General features: G+C 34.4%; 1 protein-coding gene across 1 annotated transcript; it reads right to left on the reverse strand.

Annotated features, from left to right (window-relative positions):
* Positions 1-14,253: 14,253 nt before the first annotated feature.
* LOC121127975 (carboxypeptidase B) lies at positions 14,254-16,442 on the reverse strand. Its single transcript, XM_040723557.2, has 8 exons — positions 16,209-16,442; positions 15,773-15,997; positions 15,611-15,707; positions 15,242-15,544; positions 15,095-15,185; positions 14,836-15,041; positions 14,698-14,779; positions 14,254-14,627 (listed from the first exon to the last, which is right to left on the reverse strand). The coding sequence occupies exons 1-8, from the start codon at positions 16,280-16,282 to the stop codon at positions 14,434-14,436; spliced, it is 1,272 nt and encodes a 423-aa protein (XP_040579491.1). The 5' UTR covers positions 16,283-16,442; the 3' UTR covers positions 14,254-14,433.
* Between the last annotated feature and the right edge of the window lie 5,665 nt (positions 16,443-22,107).

The following is a 22,107-nucleotide window of genomic DNA, read 5'->3' on the forward strand; positions in this document are numbered from 1 at the left end:
TCACTTGTCTTGTTAATTACTATTAAGTTAAAAATAACATCATTCAAATATAAAAGGTTTCCTTCGCTGAGGTCTCTTGTAGTAATGAATGTCCACTGTCTTGTCACTTTTTAAACATGTATTAAATCCGAGCTTGGTCTAAATAGATAAGTACAGTAGGTTTTACAATATGTCGACCACGGGGTCTGTTCTCTTTCTTGACTAGTAAGTAAGAACAATTCACATATTGTATAATGGACAGTAAGAAGTATCATATATAATAAAAAAAGTGAGATATGTCATACCTCTTTTCTCGAAAGTTGCATATTGATAAAAGGAACGCATGCAAATAAATGAAATTCTTCGAGTCCCCCCGTTTTTGCTTAAATGCTTCCGTATGAAGCAAATCTCTTTCTGTGTAAAGAAAATTTAAAAAAAAGTATTAGTCAATAATTCAATAACATTACTTATATCAAAATATTAAAAATGTATTTTATATATTTTTTTTGTTACTTTATTACCGTGGCTTCTATGGAGTAATATTGTTCCTCCCCCTCACTTCGTTGTTATAAATTAATTAGGCATGAAAAAGAGACTTACTTGAAGTTCGCAATATTAATTTATCCTTTGTCTTTTCACTACTTGTGGTAATTATTATGTTGTATGCGCTTTTTAATACATTTTAGGATAAGTATACTCTTGGTGAACGTTATGTTGATTCAAGTGCTCCGTTATTTTAATTTTTTTTCATTTAAATCATGCTTACAAGAAATTTAACAGATCATTTCATTTTTGGCCAACCCATAGACCTGCATCCTGCCATTTTTCCGTCCTCCGAACATGTGTTAAATGTTAGCTAAAAGTAATGCAAAGCCTTAATTAGAGTCGTCCAGGAAAATGGATGAGATCTGATGCATACAGTCAAACGGCGGATATCTGTTTGGGAAGGCTTCAGTCTACCGACAATGAACAAATGTAGTGTGACTAGAAAAATAGAATGTCTAGATTCTACTGTCAGTCGATTTTCAAAGGATGGTGCTACTAGAGAAAATGACAATAGGGAAAAGTTCCTAGAAGAATGTGATAAGCTGTTTGATATATATGCTTGCCAATGCTAAAAAACATTCCTAGGGAAAAGTGTCGCTGCCCAAAAAATATTCCGTGGAATAAGTGGGAAGCCTACATTAATCAGAAAAATAGAACTGGGATGTTAGGACCCATTGACAGGGCTGTAACCAAACAGATTTTTAAAAGTAACGAAAGAAGAAAAATATGACAGAAACGAGGAGCTTCAAGTCATTATTGATAACAATGAGTACATCATTCTCCTTCAATGCCGAGGATGAGAGCAATTATATAAATTATGAAGAAAAAACAAACATTTTTAGAACATTAAAACAAAAGCAAGCAAACTATCCCAATGTTGCTATAATGGCAGACAGATTCAAATTATTTGATACAGCAATGGCAGCACTTTGCAATTATTTGCTGGAGGATATGAAGTTGTTCACTCCGAAGAACACTCTTGATATACAAAAAATAAGACGAGGAAGACAGAGACTAAGGAAAATTTATGAAAAATCATCCTAAGACAGTTCCCTACAAATATCGGCTTTGATTCAAGGATTGATTCAACAAAAGTAATTAAATATATAGAAGTGTATTAAAAAGAAACAAGAGCCGTTCAAAGACCAATAAATATATTCTGTACTTTCGTTATTATTAAAGGTAGACTGACAGGATTTGTTCAAATATAATTTTTCTCTAAAGTTAAAAAAAGATGAAAGTTCGAAACCAATGAATATTAGTTTTATTTTATTATTTTAAAGCCAGTCTACTTTTTTAGAGCCCGACCATATATATATATGCCTTCTACATATGAACGAATTACCCCTTAGATAAATTTTTCAATGAACCAAGAACTTATGAGGGACCAATAGGAAAGGCTATCTACAATGACGTATCAAAAAAGACCAATAGTTGAATTAACTATTATTTCAGTTACAAATCTACTTTTGAATGCGTAATCAATGTCCCAGCCAACACATAACGTAATATTAACGAAAGAAAATGGTTAAGTAAAGGTTGGTTAGAACTTTACTAAAAACTAACGTTATATTTACGTGGACTCATGGTTATAAATATAACAAATAGATTCGTTATTTTGATAACCATGAGACAACTTAATAATAACATTCACCGATCATACTTAAGTTATTATGATGTTGTTTCACAGTTATGAAAATAACAAAAAAGCTAAGTTATTATAACTTTTTACCCTGCTTATTAAAGTACCCAACCCAAAATCGATGATATGATATAACGAACGATAATACAGGTATAAACTGCGCATTTGCTAAAAACTATTGTAATTTACTCATTTTTTGTGTTGACTCCAAATCTAGTATTCATTTTTCAATTTGAGTAGCCAATTTGGAGAAAATCCTAACTGCACAAATTTAGAAATTTGTCCTATTATTATATGATTATCTGTTTGGGTGAAAGATAGGGGAAACATTATTAAAATGATTTTTTTCTACACTAATTCCTGGGAAAAAATATCAGTTTTTAATCATTCCGTTAATTGAAATCAAGAATAATCCAAAGAAAGGACAAAAATGTCAAAAATGAAAATGTTTATGAAACACTCATAGTGTAGGATTAATAATAGTAAATAATATTTAGTTCTATATGATTATCAAAATAAACTTCAATCATCGTAATCGGTTTAATAAACTTCTGCACCCACCCCGGGTTGTAAGTTTATAATTATATACAGGTATGCGCGTCTAAAACTGAGCACACCTTTAAATTTTACGCCATGCACATATTCGTGATTTTAATGAGTTGAAACCGGTTTATACTTCGAGGCAAGGGTCTTGACTAGTTATAAACAAAACTCCAGCAAAATCTAAATAGCAACAGTGAAACAACAGTCGATAATATGGAGAGACGTCGAGTCGCAATTTTAGAACTTTCCGCTCGGGGGAAAAACTCCCACTGAATTTGCCAAGGCTCTGAACTGCAGCCGCACCACCGTTTACAGCGTGGTAGCCAAAGGGACTCCTGAGGCGACCACAAGATCTAAGTCGAGGCCTCGAAGGTCGGACGAAATGGTTGCTGCCGTGAAAAAGTCTGTCGAGGACAAGAGAGGCAAGGTCCCCGTCAGCGGCTTCTCAAGGGGGTTCAAGGTCAGCAGAAGGACCATGGACCGGCTAGTTATGAAAGATTTTGGCCTTAAGGTCTACAAGAGAACCCTCGTCAAGCCCTCAAGCCTGTTTACAAGGAAAAATGCCTCGCAAGGTCGAAGATTCTTCTCAACAAGCTTAAGAAAAAGGCCTCACTCGCCTGATTGTTCACCGCTTGACTTCGCAGTGTTTGGGCGTTTAAAGGGGATGCTGTCAGGAGTCCAAGGACCAGCTGAAGTCTGCCGTCAAGAATGCCTGAGCCAAACTTGACGAGAGCCTCATCGCCAAGTCATGCAGCAAGTTCCGATCCAGGCTGGAGTTGGTAGTGGAGAACATAGGCGGCCATATTGAATAGACACGTGTCTAAGACTCGACTCTCATCTTTCATGATAAATAAATTAATTCGTCGACCACTTTAAAAATTTCAGAGTGTTCAGTTTTAGACGCGCACACATGTATATTTTTGTATGTGTGCAGGATAGCTTAAACGGGTTAAACCCTTTTCCAACCAAACATGCTGTTCCCTAAATATATTATTTTCTTTGATTAAAACACACATACAAATAGAGGAACAAATGTATTTGGTGCACAAAAATTCTACGGGTGCTCTTTCCACCCAACGCCCTTACTATTTATTTGTTACTTTGAAGCCATTCTTATGAGATTATTGAAGATATAAATACTATTGAGTTCTCTAATGAGAGTAATGAGTAATGACTCAACCGTTGAGGATAGTGAAGTGCAGAACTCACTCAAGAACTTTTTACAACACTGGGCTTTGAAACAACACCATATTGAACACTCAACACTTGATTATCTTCTTGTTATTTCTTATTTATATCATATTAATATGTGTTATTCTTTTATGAATACTTAAGTTATTATTATTTCAGTCTTGGTGTTATATTACTTGTACATGATGTTAATATTTTTAATTTAACAAAATATATTCCTGTGGTACGTAATATTCAGTGCATTAGAAAGCGTTTTCATTACAATAGGGTTATTAAGGAGTTGAGCTCAGCCATTAAAACACTAAGTAATAACGTTAGATCAACGTTATTTGAAAGTTGATTTAAACCATTAGATAACGTTTAGTACAACGCTTGGACAACTCTCCTGCACAACCATGTATTAACTATAGAGCAACCAAAATTAACATTTACACGACGTTCAAACAACTTAAGGCTTACGTTAATACAACGTGAAATTGTTGCTTTGGGTAAGACAATGAGGTGGAAGGTGATGGGAAACCAATATTGTTCCGAAGAAGCCAGGGTAATAAAGTAACAAAAAAGCATAAATACATTTTTAATATTTTGATATGAGTAATAATCTTTTTTTAATTAACTCTGGTCAGTGTAAAAACCACTCCTGAGACATAAAAAATATGATAACTTCGAGTGATGACTGAAAATCCTTGATATGAGATAAGTAGTCCGATCTTTTTTAGCATGTATCGGTCCTAAGGATCAATGCATAGGTCTTTCAGTTCCACAGTACAAGCTATCTTTCTATTTTCTTCGCTCCTAACTAACAAATATTCAAGAATATAATTAAGAACTAAAAAAATAATGAATGATAGCCAGAATGTATAATAAATACCTTCTAGTTGTACACTTTGGTATTCTTCCTCTTTGAAAGAGGTCATGAATTATATTTGAACTTCAGCGACTCAAATGACGTACTTAATAGTAAAACAGTCATTTCAGCTGTTTTAGTTGCCATAAAATATAGGAACGGTCCTAGGACTGACAAATTTTATTACGACCAGACTGATAGAACTACAGTCGTTTTAGTTTTTTTAGACTGATCCAACATTAACACATTTTCATAACAAAAGACAACAACATCCTCGCACCTTCTTGAGGAGTCAAATTGTAGATATCAAAGGGTTAATTATGATAATATAATAATTAGCCACGACATATCTGCTGACAGAAGTCTCATATCACTATAAGCTAGTGATTCCCAATGTTATGTATTTTATCCATGTTATTAAGGAGACTTACGTACAACCGTAATAGTGCTGCTCAACCCGGACTTGCAGCAGGGAGCAAAGAGATGATTAACATTGTACTTGTGGTACTTCTTGCCATTTGCAGGGACAACATGCACGACAGGGCACATGTGAATACCCACAAACATTACAGGACTTTTTCGAAAGTTGGACATAACCTCAAGGTCGGTCTCGACGATAATTATTATTTATGGGACGACGTATCCCCTCGGGCCCTTCATGAGAACGGCTCTATCGGATTTTATCAGATGATAAATGGGTATCCGCATTCTTTAAAGCTCGTCCCAGCTGTATCACTTCCTCCAGCGTTACGATCTTTTTCTCAAACACCAGCTGACGCTATTTGGGGTGGACGTATCCAACTTTCCAACAGGACATCATCTTCATAGGATGTATTACATCATGGATAGGCTTCATCCATGCCCCGGATGAGAGAGGCTAGGAATACTCATCTTGTCTGGGCTTCAGTTCCAGTGTTTTTACTTGAGAGTCGACACAGTGAAGGAGTAACACTGCCTTCTTCTCTCTACCTATCCCAACTTCAGTTACAGAAGTAAGATCGTTTTAGGGCCTAACACAAAAAAATATATGTAGGAGGGTAGTTTGAAAAGTCCATGAAACATCTGTGAGATGGCCCTACTGGCGCGTATCGAGGTAATTTTTAGTTGGCAGCATCTCTAGGAAGAACTCACAGCATCTTTCAGTTTGGCATACATTTGAATCAAGAAATCTGCCGGAAAGATTATGGCGACTGCCTTTTGGATTCCCACGGAATAATCCTCATCGACTATTTGGAAAAGGATAAAACTATTACAGGTGCATATAATTCATCGTTACTGCCCCGCAAGAAACGTGTTCACGATTGGCCCACAAAATTGTCCTTTTCCATCACGATAATGCACCTTCTCACACCTCAGTAATTGTGGTCGCAAAATTAATGGAAATAGGGTTCCAACTAGCGATGTCCACAGTCCTACCAATCTCATGCACCATCCCTCTTCTATTATCCATCACCATATGATGGATTTTATCAACGATTTCTAGAGGAGTAACCTCAATGGGGCGTCCAGAACGTTCAGCGTCAAAAACGTTGTGCTCATATGGCTACTCTGAAATTTTTGAAACCACTTATAATCTGTTCTAATCGAAGGTGCAGAGTCCCCATAATGTTTATCAAGCTTCTTTTTAGTCTCTTGAGGCTTTTTATCTTTCATCAAGTAAGGTTAAATCAACACACGAAATTATTTTTCGTCAATTTTTTGAAAATCACTTCACTTCCCCGATTCAAACGAATGCCAAGCAGAAAGAAATAGACCGATCTAGCTGAAAGTTGGTGCATGTTCTTAGAGGATCTAGGAAAGCTCGTCGAAGGGAAATTTGCATTGGGAAAGTTTACCGTGGGACTACTTGCACAGGGAAAATTCGCCTTGGAGAAAGCCCACTGGCAGAGGAATCGCCTTCCTCTATTTACTGTAAATATTATTACGATATTGTTTATAAAATTATAAGACTCAAGTCATAAATTCACATGGTTGTTTTTTGTATTTTTGTGAGTCATAGTTGGACTCAAAGTAGATTGGGGATTGTCATCGGAGTAATACTTGCCTATGCCTTTTTTTATTTCTTCCTCCTACTACGTCACAGCTACTTGTAACTGATCTAATGAAACGCCATGACTGCTAAGCTGCTCTCCTCTGAAACAATCTTCAAATTGTTAGGGTTACCTTCTCGATTTTCACTTTCTTTATTTTTAACATCCACAAAATACTCTTAATTAGCACCCCTGCTCATCACACTTTGTATCGTCAATCACACACGTAGTACATCATCCAGTTCCTTCTAGCTTGGAAAAGAAGATCAAGAAGGATCCCACTAAATCAATGAATTGATTTGGCTGCTAGGATCATCAGGAGAGCTGTGAAGGACGATTGGGGATGGTCCTCATACACGAGGACCCCATGCCATCTTCTGACAGATGTCTGCCCAACCTTGTATGTGTTAAAAAGGTTTATTTTTCTTCCTCATGTATGAGAAAATGGTCGCTTCTGCAGAGATGTACCTTTGTTGCATATGTAGAGGGACTCATCTCATATGCAAACAACATTCAACTAAATCTCTACTAAAAATTATAAATAGATAGAGGGGGTCCCCCATAACGCAGTGTTTGGAATTATTCTGACTCCTCGCATAGTGCGGTAGATAACACCACTCATATCGCAGTTTTTCTATTTTATGATAATAAATTATAAAAACTATGTATATATTAAGGTGAACTAGAACTTTTTGTTTTGTCGATGAGTTCGTTCCTACAATGGCTACATAGTCATATAATAGATGTGTATAATTTTACGTAGGGGGTATGTCGTGGTAGTATTTAATTTGATACTTAGACATATTATTCAACCTTGCAATTAAAAAGGTTGCTGAATAAATATTGGTCAAGTTCCGATTATTTAAATTTTACAGTATGGAAATGCCCAGATTAAAAATCAAGTAAATACCATGTTCAAATGAAATTTTATAATTATTTTACAAGTATATTGTCTGGCATAAATTATTTAAAATAATTTATGAGGAATAAAATGTTATATCGTCCTGATCATACAAAAAAACTAAGGAAAAATAGTAAAAGGTTGACTTTGAAGAATAATTTATCCCATTTTATGGGTTTTAGTACTAAGAAAGGCCCCGTACAACGTGGATTCCATATTATGTGGATTTTTCTTGTTCCCAAAAAGTGCAATAAGCAGGAGGTTCATTATTCGTGACAAAAATTATTTTTAAATAGGAAATGGGTGCTGTTTGACTAAAAATATAAAACAGTTTAAGAGTATTGACTAATTATTGCTTCTAATTGTAAGAATAGTACAAAAATAATCACATTTCAAAAAGTGTCAGTTCATTTTTTTTTGTAAAATTGCAAATCAAAAGGCAAAGTTGGTTGTCAATTTAAATTCCGTAAAAAAATTAAATTTTTTTGCTTTTATAAAAGAAATACCACTCAAATTTTATATTAAATAAACATATATTGTCCAAGATTTCTTTTGGATCATTATAAGGGAAATTTTAAGTGAAGACATAAACTTGAAATTTCTGAGCTTGTCACTATCCCCCCCTCATACTCATGTTTTTTATTATATAAGCTCACCTCCTGCTCAAGGTGAGACAGAGAACAAACAAGACTTTACCGAGATGAGGAGGAAGACTCGTTTTCGTCAGAGTGCAAATTCAGATAAATAATTAATTTCTCGTCTTCATCATGAAAAAAACCCTTTATCGGCGTCTAGTAACGTCTGACATAATTAACCATGTTAGAAAATATTTAGGAATAATATTCAGTTCAGAGGGGACATGCTCCCCTTTGCCAAACTGTCATCGATAAAAACATTTATAAATGAGTATATTTTAATATAAATGGATTATTTTCCTTGAAGTAATGTAATAAATAACAAAGTAAGCTATTAGGATAAAGCTGGGATAATCCTGTAATTTGTAAAATATTTTTCAATGGCCCGAAAAAAGTATTTTTGCTGAACTTTTAAGGAACAAAAAAGTTATCCTAGATCCTAAGGAATATGTAGAAGTTAGAAATTCATAGAATAAGTTTATGGGCACATTTGAAGATATGGAACATTAAATAGGCCATAAAACTCACCTTGTATGTTACATCCACAAAAACCTTTATTTATGGTAAAACTATGTCACGTTCTTATAAGTTTAGTTTAAGGGATTTGAAGGTATACCTTTGCCCACAAAATAACTGTAACTCAGTACTTTTTTCAATGTTGGGCATTTTTGGTATTGTACTACAAAAAACAACTTGTTTTGCTTCAGATGAGTAAATAAAATAATTCTTTGTTAAGATAATCCATATTCATAAACCAACGTTTTCTGTACGTACATGTGTATGAAGAATGTATGTTTGGATTATATACTGGGTGGGCCATTGAAATCTGAACACTTACTAATTAATGAAGGTTGACTGCTTAGAATTAATTCTTATTTTGATATATTGTAGAATAAACAATTTTTCCATAACCAGAATCTATTTCAAAGATTTTGTAATACTGGAAACAAATTACACAATGCCAATATAGAGTAATGAAAAATACAAACAAATATTCATAAAAATATTCAAGACCTAAGCCTAATTGTATTTAAAATGCCAATATAGTTTCTTAAAATATTTATCAAGCCACCGTCAAGCTTGGAGCTAGATGCAGAATTGAATTTTCACGATCACTACGTGATGATATATTTTGTTATTGGAAGTTAGTGTGAAAAAATCCTTTCTTCCTACTGAGTCTCCGAAGCATTCCTTTACCAGCTCTCCAAGAGTAGAGTAAATGGGTTTTAAAACTGGGCACTCCCATAGAAGGTGTGAAGCTGTATCTCTTTCTGAATGGCAGAAATAGCAACTTGGGTTATCCTGATACTTCCAGTGTTCCTGTCACTACTCAATACGCGAACCATTTCTGAGATGGAGTTAGGAGATGATTTGCGTAGCTCATACAAGCCTGAGGAGCGAACATATCAACAGTCCTACGATTTAATACCCACTTTACCGCATCTTATGACGACTACAACCATAATCTTCGAATCGATTTGACACTCATTGTTTTTAACTGACTCCTGAATGAAATATCATATCAAACAAATTAGTCTGAAATGGTTTTTCCTCTGTAACCACGTAAGCCTTTTAAAAGTTAATGTAGCCAGAAGATTGAGTTTTATCAATGATGCTATTGTTAACACAGTGTTTCCATTGAGTACACTATCAAACAAAAGCAACCTTTTTTTTATGCTCAAGAACAGCATATGCCCAACTTAGTAGAATTTGATCCCCTGATTCCAAATAGGTCTTATTTTTTTCTCAGAGTCTTCTGGCCTTCAGAAAAAGGCCCTACATTTTATTTTATTTTTGGCTATTTTTAAGGGTCAAAACTTTTTTCAGCCCTCGGTTTTGAAGATAGAGATAAACTATACTAATATATTTGAAAGCTGAATGTTAAAACATTCTAAAACCCTTTTTTAAAATGTCTGCATATTACTTATAGCTCGAGTTATCTTTGTTTAAAGTGGAAAATGTTTCTTTTTATTCAGAGGCTTATAGTTTCAAGACGAATAGATTTAAAAAGTTTAAAAGTATCTCATTGGATAGCAGAAAGTATCAACTTTAATTTAAAATAAACTAAACTTCCCAAAAACGCTCAATATCTCTCTCAATTTGATATAAGGCCACGACAATATTACACGGATAACACTCATTTTTGAATTGATTTAATAAAAAAAGTCCATATATATTGGTATGTCCAGCTAGAAGAGATAGGAAAAAAGAGAGAGAAGAAGAAAAGAGAGAGAAAAATAAAAAGTAGGGGAAGAAATTTACACTTTCGTAGTGTGAAAATTCTATAAGAATTGATTTATGATCAGAGATGAATTTTCAAAGTAGATACACCTTCGATGCTTGCATCCCCCTTATTATTTGAAAAATCTACACAGATGAGAATCTTCTTTTTCAACATCATAGCCCTGAGTGCTGCGGACGCCTTATGGTTCTCTCTTCCTTTTGCTGTGGAGTCTTCATTCTTAAGACGTAAGTTAAAATCACCAGCAAAGATCGAGTCACAGCTCTCCACAAGTGGGGAAATTTAGTTTCACGTAAAACTCTGACTTTTCATGATTCTGGTGACAAAAAATTCTACCATCAGGCCATGAAAACGTCATTCTTTTTTTAATCCGATATTAAATAATTCACATTAAAAGAAATGATTGTTAAAGTAATTAAAATGTACTTAATTTCTTTTACTTATCCTCGGACTTGTAAATGAGTCAGTTGAATTCAATCTACTCAAACTCATTGATCTAATCCGTTTCTGATTTAAAGAATCATCACCTTCTTTTGAAACATTACATGAATTTTTATTCACATCTTTTGTACAGGAACATCCCGACTTCTTCTCTAATAAACATTTCCCCAAAGAGTTTAACAATGGTGGTCAGATATTTTTCTGTTGTTTTATCCATTTCTTTAGAAGAGGGTTATGTAATTGTATTGATGTTAGTATCCTTGTTCGTACCATTATAATCTGAGATGAGTTTAAGGAGGAAGTTCTGATTTTCATTAGGTAAAACCCTTTTATAGTATTTATCAGCCTCCAATGGCTCTTCCGATATGACTGTTGTGCTCCCTTTATTAATAGTTTCAGCAGAGATGTTGTTTTTACTGGGACGATGTAATCGACAGCTGACAAAAAAATATACATGGTAGTTTTGTGTTAACGAGGTAATGCCCTGCTAATAGAAGAATTATCGCCTATTTATGGTGTAAATTGTTTGAAAAAATGCATAATAAAACACATATATATAGTTATAATATTTACAAATGCAATTTCGAATTTAGAAAGTAAGCGTCTTTATAGAAGCAATTCATTTTCTCTCCCAAAAACATATGCGGGAGCTGATATTAAGAAGGATCTTAATTCAGTAATACCATAAGCCTCAATCCTCCCTTCTCCTTACGCTTCCCAGGAATCCCATGCCTGCCTTATATAGCTAAATTGACATAAATCTATTTCTTAGGTCTGATGGGTTAACTTAAGTAATAGGTACAATGTTCACTTATAGTCTTATAGTTGCAAATACAACTGACTAATAAGGGGGGAGGGGGACCTTGAAAATCAATAAAACTTCTTCAAAGATGCAATTCTTCTTTGTCATAAAATTATAGCATGCAAATAAGTGGTTTTTACTTATTATAATACATAGTGTCTTCATTTCAAAAACAAACAAAAAACAAAACCTAAATATATATTTTTGTATGAGATTATATAAGGTTGATCTCCGATAGTGGTACAGTACACACTTTATTATATTAAATCCCGAATGGTATTGTTTCCAAATCATAGAGGAGGACAACAGTACATCTTATATCTGAGCAAAGCAAGCTGAGATGGTTGGAAAGAGCAAATAAGATTTTAAATTTTCTCAAGGCCAACAAAAATTCGAGCAAAGTTTTGCTCTTTTCTGATGAAAACATTTTCAACGTTGATGACACTGTGAATAAGACGAAAAGAGCCGCACCATCATAACCGAACATCCAGACAATATCTCAGCTGGAGTGAGCCATGTCAACAAAGCAAAAAATCCAGTGGCCATCACAGGCAAAGTCTGCCCTCCCATTTTTGTGGAGAGGAAGAAGCGGCTCAATGCAGATACTTACATTGAACTTCTGGATAAGAAAGTGCATTCCTGGGCCAGAGTAAAGTTATTGGACAATTTTTTTTTCTCACTCAAGACGGAGCTAAATGTTATCGTGTTGCTAAGACAGAGGCCTTCCAGAGAGACAACTTTACACACTTTTGGGACCTCAACATGTGGCCACCTCCTATCCATTCACGAACCCCTTGGACTACTCTATCTTAGCACGTCTGGAGGAGAGGGTGTGTCTTGCCTCTAGAGGCTTCCATTAAGAAAGAGTGGTCCAAGTTCGAGTCTCACTACATATTCAAATTCTGTAACGGATTTAGGCCTCGTATTGAGGCAATTATTAGAGCTGAGAGCTCACATATTGTATAAAAGTTCTGCGGAGCACGATTTTCAGATGATTTTGTTAAATAAAAGTCCTTACAAAACCTCTTGTTTAAATTTTACCCTTAAAACAATCAAAAAAGTAAAATGTGTACCACAAGATAAGATCAACCCTCCAGTGGGGATAAATACGATTGACCGAAATAGCCTCACTTTGTCCCTTTTCCAGTATTTTTAATGTGCTTATCTACTATTTGGAAAAAGGATCCTTATTTAATTGTAAGACATTTGTAAATCTTAGATATTATGTGATGTCCAAGGATTTAAAAAAAAAATTATAAATATAATTGTAACTTATTACAAGATGTGAAAACAAGTCCTTCACTCCCCTGCTCCACATACTCTATGAGATGCAGATAATAATCTCAAATACTACATAAGTAGTATTTAATAGACATATAAATAATGAGTGCTCAGATAAAACCATTAATACACATTCTCAAATATGAAAAACCTTTTCAAATATCCCTATTTTTTAAAAATCATGATTGAAGTTGATATCTTCGATATGTGATCATTAGTGGACATATAAATATGGCTCAAATATATTTGGATAATTAAATTTTAGCAAACGTGAAAGTACAATAAAATAGATTCATTGATCAAGCTTAAAAGTGGAAAAAATGTTATTGAATTACAAATGTTCCGTTATTTGTACACGTATATTGAAATTATCTTAACTGTATATATTTATGATTCTATGAGGGATTTAGTGGTCGCTAAATTTATACTTCTCGTTCTAAATTTTAAGGACGCTTCATCACCAATCGATCTTCACCAATGTTGATAAAAAAATCAAATACTTTGATTAGGCCTTAATTAAATGCAATGGCAAACAATTCTTGTGTATCAAAGATACTTAAAGTTTTACTAAACTATTTCAAATATTAAAATGAGGTACTTTAAAATTTAGGACGCTCCTCAAGGACTCGTTTTAGGTTTCATATTAGAGACTGATACAATTATATTACTTAGGACAAGCTAATAATTGTACGCCTATGAGTTGGACCTATGTAATTGATCAAATATTATGTATTATGTTTTTTCTTGTGATATTTGAAAGATAACGATTTGTTGATTTAGTTACAGTTAATGTTATCTCAGTCCTTATTTATTCGGTTCAGACCAGTCCAGTCTTAGGATTGGTCCTTTGGGTTCTTAGGACTGTCAGTACTAGAACTGATTAAAAAGAAGAAATAAAATTGATTGACGAACTTTATATGTTTTTAGGCACGTCGTTAACTTTATTGTATAACGCAACCTTTCTTCCAAAAATAAATAGATGAAGGGCCGTAATCATCTGGTAATTCCGTGTTGGATTAATATGCAGGTCTGAACTGGACCTCAGCGAGAGTGAACTGAACGGTAATGTAGTCTTCAGTCTTAAATAAGGATTGAAACAACACTAATTAAAGCTAATGAATGTTAAGATGTTATGTAAATTAATAATAGGGTTTGCTTACATTGCAAACGAAGTCAAGAATACATATTTCTTTATTGTCTATTTAATAACCAATTAATTATTAGAAAACACAAAATGTAATAACTCTTTTTTATGTTCATTTGCATAATATATGAAGCAAGTAGTTAAAATATTATTTTAATAATTGCATAGCAATTATATTTAGTTGTATAACATTTAATATTCCTATTGCATTACTCCAATGAAACTTCGTGAGCCTTGTTGAGCATGACTTTAATTCCTTCCCAAAGCTCTTCCCCACTTGGAGTAATCTCTTCTGTTGGAAGGTCAAAGATGTTTCCTTCACCTTTTCTAAGCTCAATAGTATACACAAAGCGTGATCCCAAGACTCCGGCATACCAATCATCCGCAGCTCCAGCACCGGGCCCTTCAAATAAATTATGTTATAATTGATAATTATGAATGAAACTTAATTATAGTTCATTCAATACACTTACAGAATGCAGCAGCGTTAATCACACCGAACTTAGATCCATGGACTGCATTCAATGCACTTGCTGCTTGTTGACCCAACTCCTCCTAAAATTATGAAATTAAGAAAAGGTTTTTTTTTTTTTTTTTTGCTTTGTACTTACAAGTTCAGCATGGTTGTCAGTGAATGCTCCTACAGCATAACCGTATGGATATAGGAACAGCTCAGCTGCACTATGTATACATAGACTCATTATGGGGGTGGGGCTTAAGGCTAAAACGTATTTGCGAATAGATTCAACTTCTATCTCCGAGAAGGGTCGAGATCCAGGATAAATTGAGGAGCAGGGATCATCACTTACTCCACTCTCTGAAAATTAATAATTGATATATAATTGTTAGGTGTATATTATATTATACTACCATGCCAATGGAATCCCCAATTCCTGTTTGGGTCAACCCCTCTACAATGGGAGTTAGGGATGTAGGAACGGGTTTTTCTCCAAAATCGAGTCTAAAATAATAGAAAAAGAGTAAATTACATTTTATATAATATACATTTCTTCTCACGTCATTTCTGGTGAATTCATAACCATCTGGATTTGCTGATGGAATTATATGAAAATTGAACTGATTTAAATAATTTGCATTTTCCGGCTTCTCCAGCAGACTATAAATAATATATGTAGTCATTGAGGGAGAAATCCACTCTCTGGCATGAATACCGCCTTCAATAAAAATATTTGGAGCCCCAGGTCCAGCTTTCTCAATTTTGATGAGATTTAAATCGCGTCCTTCGTAGGATGTGCCATATTTTACAACACTCACAAAATCCTCTTTCCCTTTACGAACTTGATGCAAGAAAGTGTAAATCTATGAGGAATAATTAAGCTTTAATAATAATGATACTATTGTTCTAAAATATAATTTTCTTCTTACATCGTTTACTCCATAGTAATTATACCAATCTATAGCAAAATCAGTGTTTTTATGACGTCTAAACAATTTGTTATTGTTATTTTCTTTCTTGAGCATACTAAGAAATAAGAATAAAATGGATGATGACAATATTATGTCATTAAGCAAGTCTTAGTAACTCACTCTCCAACATCCTTCATGATGACTTCTGCCGAAATATCCTGTTCTTTAAGGAAATCCAGGAGCTTAGAGATGGTTCCAGGAGCAGCCATGATTGTGGCGTGATTTCCGACGATTCGAGGGTTGACGCCAAAGTCATAGGAATTATCCTTATCATGTTCCACAAATTTGATTAGTTCAATTATTTTATTTTGGGAGTCAATGTTTTCTGTTCGAACAACTTGATAGCTTTAAAAATGGATAAATAAAGAACCCAAAATGAAATGAGTAAATGTAAAGAACAGCTACAAATTAAGTATCAGAAGAAAGGCACTTCATCTGACACTTCCGAATGAAATATGCACTTATTTTTTTAAAGTATTGAGGAAGTATAAACGTATTTTGTATGATTCAATATCAATCTTATTTTAATACTGGAGACAATTCTCTTCTAACTTACCCATTATAGCTTTTCCTTTGTTCCGAAACACATACCAGAGCAAATATTCCAAGTATCAATATCTTAAGCTTCATTTTTTAAAACTGAATCTCTTAAAAATCTTATCATTCGTATTTATAACTTAGTATGATGGACCTATCTTTACTCACACAAGATAGATGGAGAAGAAGGAAAAAAAAAAAAATTATCCTCGCGTGTTTACCTTCTTAACTCCATAAATTAGTATCACTAATCGTATTTACCTTGATAACAGGTTAGAAATTTCTTTAAAAAAGATTAATATGGGAGGTAAGTCCCAGATTTACTTATGTCTAGAGTGGGAAATAACTGGATCATTAACCTAGATTAATTATTACATCAAAATATTTTCGTACTGCGTGTTCAAAATGTAGTTAGATACTACTTTGTACTCTCAAGGGTGTCTGTAGGGGGTGTTAGGGAGTGGCTGTACCCCCCTAATTAAGGAATTTTTGTTTTTTTACTAAAAAATTGAATATATATATTTTTTTTTCAAAAAATATGAATAAAATATAGAATTGTAATTATTTGTTGAAATTTTTGGAAACAACTGTGGATTAATTTTTGATATTTAATTTTAGAAATTTTTTTATATTTTGTGAAAAACTGTAGATTTTTATTTTTTGATAATAGCTTTAGATTTCTGAAATTTTTTTCTAAAAAATTTAATATTTAAATTTTTTTTTACAAAAATTACATTTAAAAAAAAAAAAAAAAAAGTGCACATCCAAGATGTAGATGTATATGTTGATTTTTACATATCCCCCCCCCTCCCATCAAAAACAAAAAACAACAACAACATATATTGTCCTACGGACGCCCCTGAATTTATAGGTATAATATCAAGTTCAAGTCTAAGTTGTTTTTTGTAATTACTATTTTATTTTGTAAAGTGAAATAATTTCATTCAAACATATAATTATAAGAAAATCATTTTCATTGATGTAAAGTTTTTTTTTTTTTTTTTTTTTTTTTTGTCGTACTATATTGATTGCTTCATATTATAAGGTATTTTGGCCTTTAACAACCTCTTTGAGGTTATTCGGATAAACAAAGAGGTTCATTCAATCAATAGTATTTTAATAGAAACGACGTGTCTCAATGGACAACGTACTTGGGAGAAATTATTCTCCTGTGCTCAATGTGCGTAGGTTCGCGGCCCGATCGTTCCTAGAAAAAGAAATATACTTCATGTATATGGACTTCAAAGACGATTCCTAGGGTCAGATGGAGTAAATGTAATACTATAATGTTTGCTTGAATAGTTAATCAGTGCAACTCCATCTAACCAATTAAAGGAACATTAATATATATTTAGTACATTACCGAAAATAAAACAAAAACATAATCAAGGACGCAGTCAAGTATTCACTTTCTAAATTTTAGGCTGATCTATTTGTCAGCTACCCAGTTTTAGTGATATAAATATATACGGTTATTATTAATATGAATGTATGTGCTGTGCAAAATATGCTCTATTGAAATAATTATTATCAGTGGCGTATGCAGTAGCGATCAAGTTGTGAGTAACAACTTCAAAAAATATTTCAAGGTAATATTTCATCTTGCTCAATTCTTAATACAAGGCTATCGTTTTATTATACATTTATATAACGAATCATTCTTGCATCCCGTAATTGATTACGTTAAAAAATAAGTGGTAAGATATTATCTAAATATGTTCTATATTTATATAGGGAGATCCTGTCTGAATGCATTGGCTATTAACATATTATACACATTTATCAAGATTTAAAGAAACAATGGGCATTAAATGTGATACGTCAATTTATTTATTTATCAGATACAAAATTTCTTTAAATTTGAAGAAGTCGCTAATAACAAGACTCTAGGTATTCCGTCTATTAAATTCATCATCTATTTCAGTGATGGTACGCAAGCTCCCTCTAGTTGTTCACGGATAAATGGTATTAGGTTAAGCCTACAATATTAATACTGTGCTAACTCACGTACATAAAATTTAGACTACAGAGTGCGACAGGGAAATTTCCCGCGATCAAGAAGCAAAACCAAAACCTTAATAACTTTTTTTAGAAAAGTGTAATGAAAAATGTTATTGATTTTTTTAGGAATCGATATTGGCAAGAATTATTCAATATAGGCGCCTCCACACGAGGTAGGAACTTGGCACAGGTTGTCACAATATAAACGGCGGACATGTCGGCCCATTGCTTCTTGATGCTGGCCCTGAGCTCTTGCACATTTCTATTTCATGTCTTCCCAACCTTACACTCTTTGACGCTCCACAGACTGAAGTCGAGGGATTGAGATCAGGACTGGAAGAGGGCCAGAAGGTATTGTCCTAGAAGTCAGGAAAGTTCTTTGTCCTCAAGGCCAAATGGCTGGGGGCACTGTCTTGGTTCCACGCATAGTTGTTTTCAGGATAGTTAGCCTTTAGCCAGGGCAAGATTGTCTACCTCAGGACCTTATAGTAGACCTCATCCCCGATTTTCTCATTGGGCTTGAAGAAGAAGGGATCCATTTTCTTCCCATCAGAGGCCACGACTCCCAAGCCCATTGCTTGGGCCGGATGTTTTTTTATGAAAGGTACCTTAGACTTTCTCTGGTGATGCTACTATAAATCTGTCATTTTTGCAGTTCAAAACCTTGTCGACTGTGAAGTTCTTATGTCTGAGAAGATCTTCACAGTCCACTCTTCAAGTAATTAAGGACTTTTTTGCATCTCTCAAGCTTTGAGGCATTCATCCTGTCGGCGAGGAGATTTCTTGGATTCCTCACAAAGCTTTTAAGGCCGAAGTCATCATGAACTGACCTCTAGTGATCTCGTTCGCCAAGCGGCGCATTGATACTGTTGGATCTTCCTTGATTTTGGCCTCCAGGGACTTGAGAAATGCTTCATCTCGCTTCAAACCATTTCCTTAACTTCATGCCTTCCTTTTGACTCCTTTTCCATTCTCTTTGTCCACCCTGATCTTCCGGACTGTCCTCACGGTCACGCCGACAATGTCTGAATGATTTTTGATCAACATCTGTGTCGAGAAGATCCGAAACCTTTTGCCTTTTTGATTCCTGTTCACTCATTTTTCGTCCGATTTTGATCAAATTAAAACAATGCGCAAGAAAAAAACTCTGATATCGAAAAATTAATATTATGATGCAGAAAATTTCCCTGTCGCACTCTGTATATCTCGTCGTCAGCAGTACAGGGCGAGAACTCAAAAATTAGAAAATTTTAAAAGCCGTTTTAACTTCACTATATTTTTATTTTTTTCTATATTAAAGGAAAACTTTTGGAGCAAAAGTTGGTAATTCAACAATTCTCTACATTTTCTTATTGAATATGTTCCCTTCCATTCTGAATGATGGTTTCAATATGAGGACGAACAGAAGGAAAGCTGGTCTTGATGAAGTCCGAGGACATGTTGTTCCCCTCCTTGGTAATCTCTGCCTCAGGATATCGTCATTTGGGTGATAAGTCTATTTCATCTTGCCATCCAATACACACCAAACAGCAAAATCCAGGGGGCTAACGTCGGGAGAGGACAAAGGCTAGAAGTCTGGATTCCAGAAGGCAGCCTTGTGCTCCTTACGAAAATGCTGCATTTTTGCAGATGGGTGTGCCAGGCACCTTTTTAGTTATACTCATAGTTATGCCTGGGGAACGTGCGCTTCGACCAAGGCAAGACATGGGACTGTAGAATATTGTAGTAGACGCCGGTGGTGACTTTTTTGTTGACCTTGAAGAAGTAAGGAGCCATCTTGCGGCCGTCGGACGTCACGTAGTCGAGGACCATCATCTGAGCTGGATGTTTGATCCTGAAGGCTCCATTGACCCGAGCCAAGAAGCCTGATCTAGCCAAGAAGTTATAATTTCTTCTGCTCAGAACAACGTTTACTTGGTAACTTGTGCGTGGAGGAGATTTCACACCCTCTGCCGTGTTGCTCGGACATTGTGATTGCACAAAAACAAACAAAAACATTAAATTGTAGCTTTTTGTCAGTTCTTTCGAATGGGGCCAATTAAAAAATTGTCAGGCTTGTAGAACTGAGGCTGGACGGGCACGAATAGGATTCTAATTTTGGAGTCATTAACCCTGTAGATTACATACTTAAGAAAAATTGACAATTCCAACAGTTTTTGGCTTTTTTCTTATTTCTTTTTTGGAATGAAAGTTGCTAGGCACAATAAAAGTAACGACGTCATATGGGGGCTGTTTAATGTACAAGAATACCCACTAGGGCACCCTCTAGCCAATAAAAACCTAACAGAATCACAAATTGTAAACAATAAGATGAAGTCGGAATTTCTGTCGAAAAATTCAAATCCATCCAACCTATCATTTTTTATGATATAAATTTTACCTTGAATATGGGCTTTTCACATTTCGTAATGTTTTCAGGCATAATCATCGTTTAAAATCCTATGATATTCCCCCAATACTAGCGCCTTGCATCCTCTGACAAGACGTGTCGGACGTTAAATTGTCTTTATATATCCAATCTTGTCATAATAGTGGTACCTGGAGAACTGGACATTTTCACAGGTTGTACAAACTTTAAATAGTTTTAGAACCGCTGGTGTACGTATTGTACATTTACCAAACGTTAAGGAGAGAAAACACATTTGGAACATAATGGGAATATATATCCATTACTCTTTAACTTCTTTGTACAGATTTGTGGAATTAATTAAGTGAGGCGGATATTATTAAGAAGAATAACATATTTTCAATTTTTGTAAATCCCGCATGTGTAATATCCGTGAGGACGACTAAAGATTGCGTAACTATTATTATGTATCTTATTTCTTTATGGAACGAGTTAATTGTTAGAATCAGAAATAATATTCCAGCTATTCTGAAGAATTTGATAATAAGATGTTTTTATTAATTTATGTGAGTGATTCATATTATAAAATAATGTTAAAAACAAAAGATTTAAATCAAACACAATGGGGAATTGAATTTTAAAAGGAACAAAGTAGAAACACTTTAGTTGATATATACGAAAAAACATCTTAAATGACCGATTTTGGTCCCAAGGATGTACTAGCAAAATGTTTTAGTGAAGAAAAATAACATTTTGTTGTCGACCCTTAGGTTGAGATAATAATCGTTGTAAAATTGAAGGTTGATTGCTTGAAATTAATTCATACTTCCATATATAAAGTTAGAAAAAAACAAAAAAAAACAACACGAGCTCTCTAACTTATATACAAGTTGAGAAAATGACGCTTGAACGTGATCGACGAATTTCTATTGGTGCAATCCAAGCAGTAATCCGCCTCCAAGACCACTATCAGTAATTCCAAAACGTTGGAGAGGAAAAAGGACTCTCTCAAAAGGCCAAACTGGACCCGTAGGAGTGAAAGAAAACAGCCCAAGCCGATCCCCTCAAGTCCTTGAGGGCCCATGCAAGAGATCTCGGGTGTTCACGTCAGGTTATCCTGAGATTTATCAAAAAAGTGATTGGAAAGAGCCTTCTGAGTGTGGAGATACCACTTTTGATACAACCAATCAAAGAAACTCATCTCCTCCGTTGCGAGATTCTTTTAAACTCTTTTTTGACCCTTATGGCCCCTTACAGTCCTGAATCCAACACCTCGACTACACCTTTTCGTTGAATGTCGAGGGGAAGGCCTGCTGTTTTGTCATCGAAACAATGAGGCCCTTAAAGACATTGTCAGCCATCACTGGGGCGCTATGAAAGAGGAATACATCCATAGCGTATGACAGGCCTTTCACCGCTACCTGGAAGTCATCATGCCCCCTAAAAGTGGCTACATTAATGATTAAGAAGCTCAGGCACACATCTATTTGTATTATTAATTTTCTTGAAATTATATTTTTAAGTACTAAATTATATGTTATTGAAGTTTAAAATTTAAAGTATTCATATT

Source organism: Lepeophtheirus salmonis, chromosome 13 (genome assembly GCF_016086655.4).
Source record: "Lepeophtheirus salmonis chromosome 13, UVic_Lsal_1.4, whole genome shotgun sequence".
Lineage (NCBI taxonomy): Eukaryota > Metazoa > Arthropoda > Copepoda > Siphonostomatoida > Caligidae > Lepeophtheirus > Lepeophtheirus salmonis.

Excerpts from the sequence above, each read along its gene's own strand:
- LOC121127975 (XM_040723557.2), bottom strand. The coding sequence starts at position 16,282 with ATGAAGCTTAAGATATTGATACTTGGAATATTTGCTCTGGTATGTGTT. Across the intron at positions 15,708-15,772 it reads ATCATGAAGGATGTTGGAGA|TATGCTCAAGAAAGAAAATA; the intron begins GTGAGTTACTAA and ends CTTATTTCTTAG. Across the intron at positions 14,628-14,697 it reads GATTAACGCTGCTGCATTCT|GGCCCGGTGCTGGAGCTGCG; the intron begins GTAAGTGTATTG and ends ATTTATTTGAAG.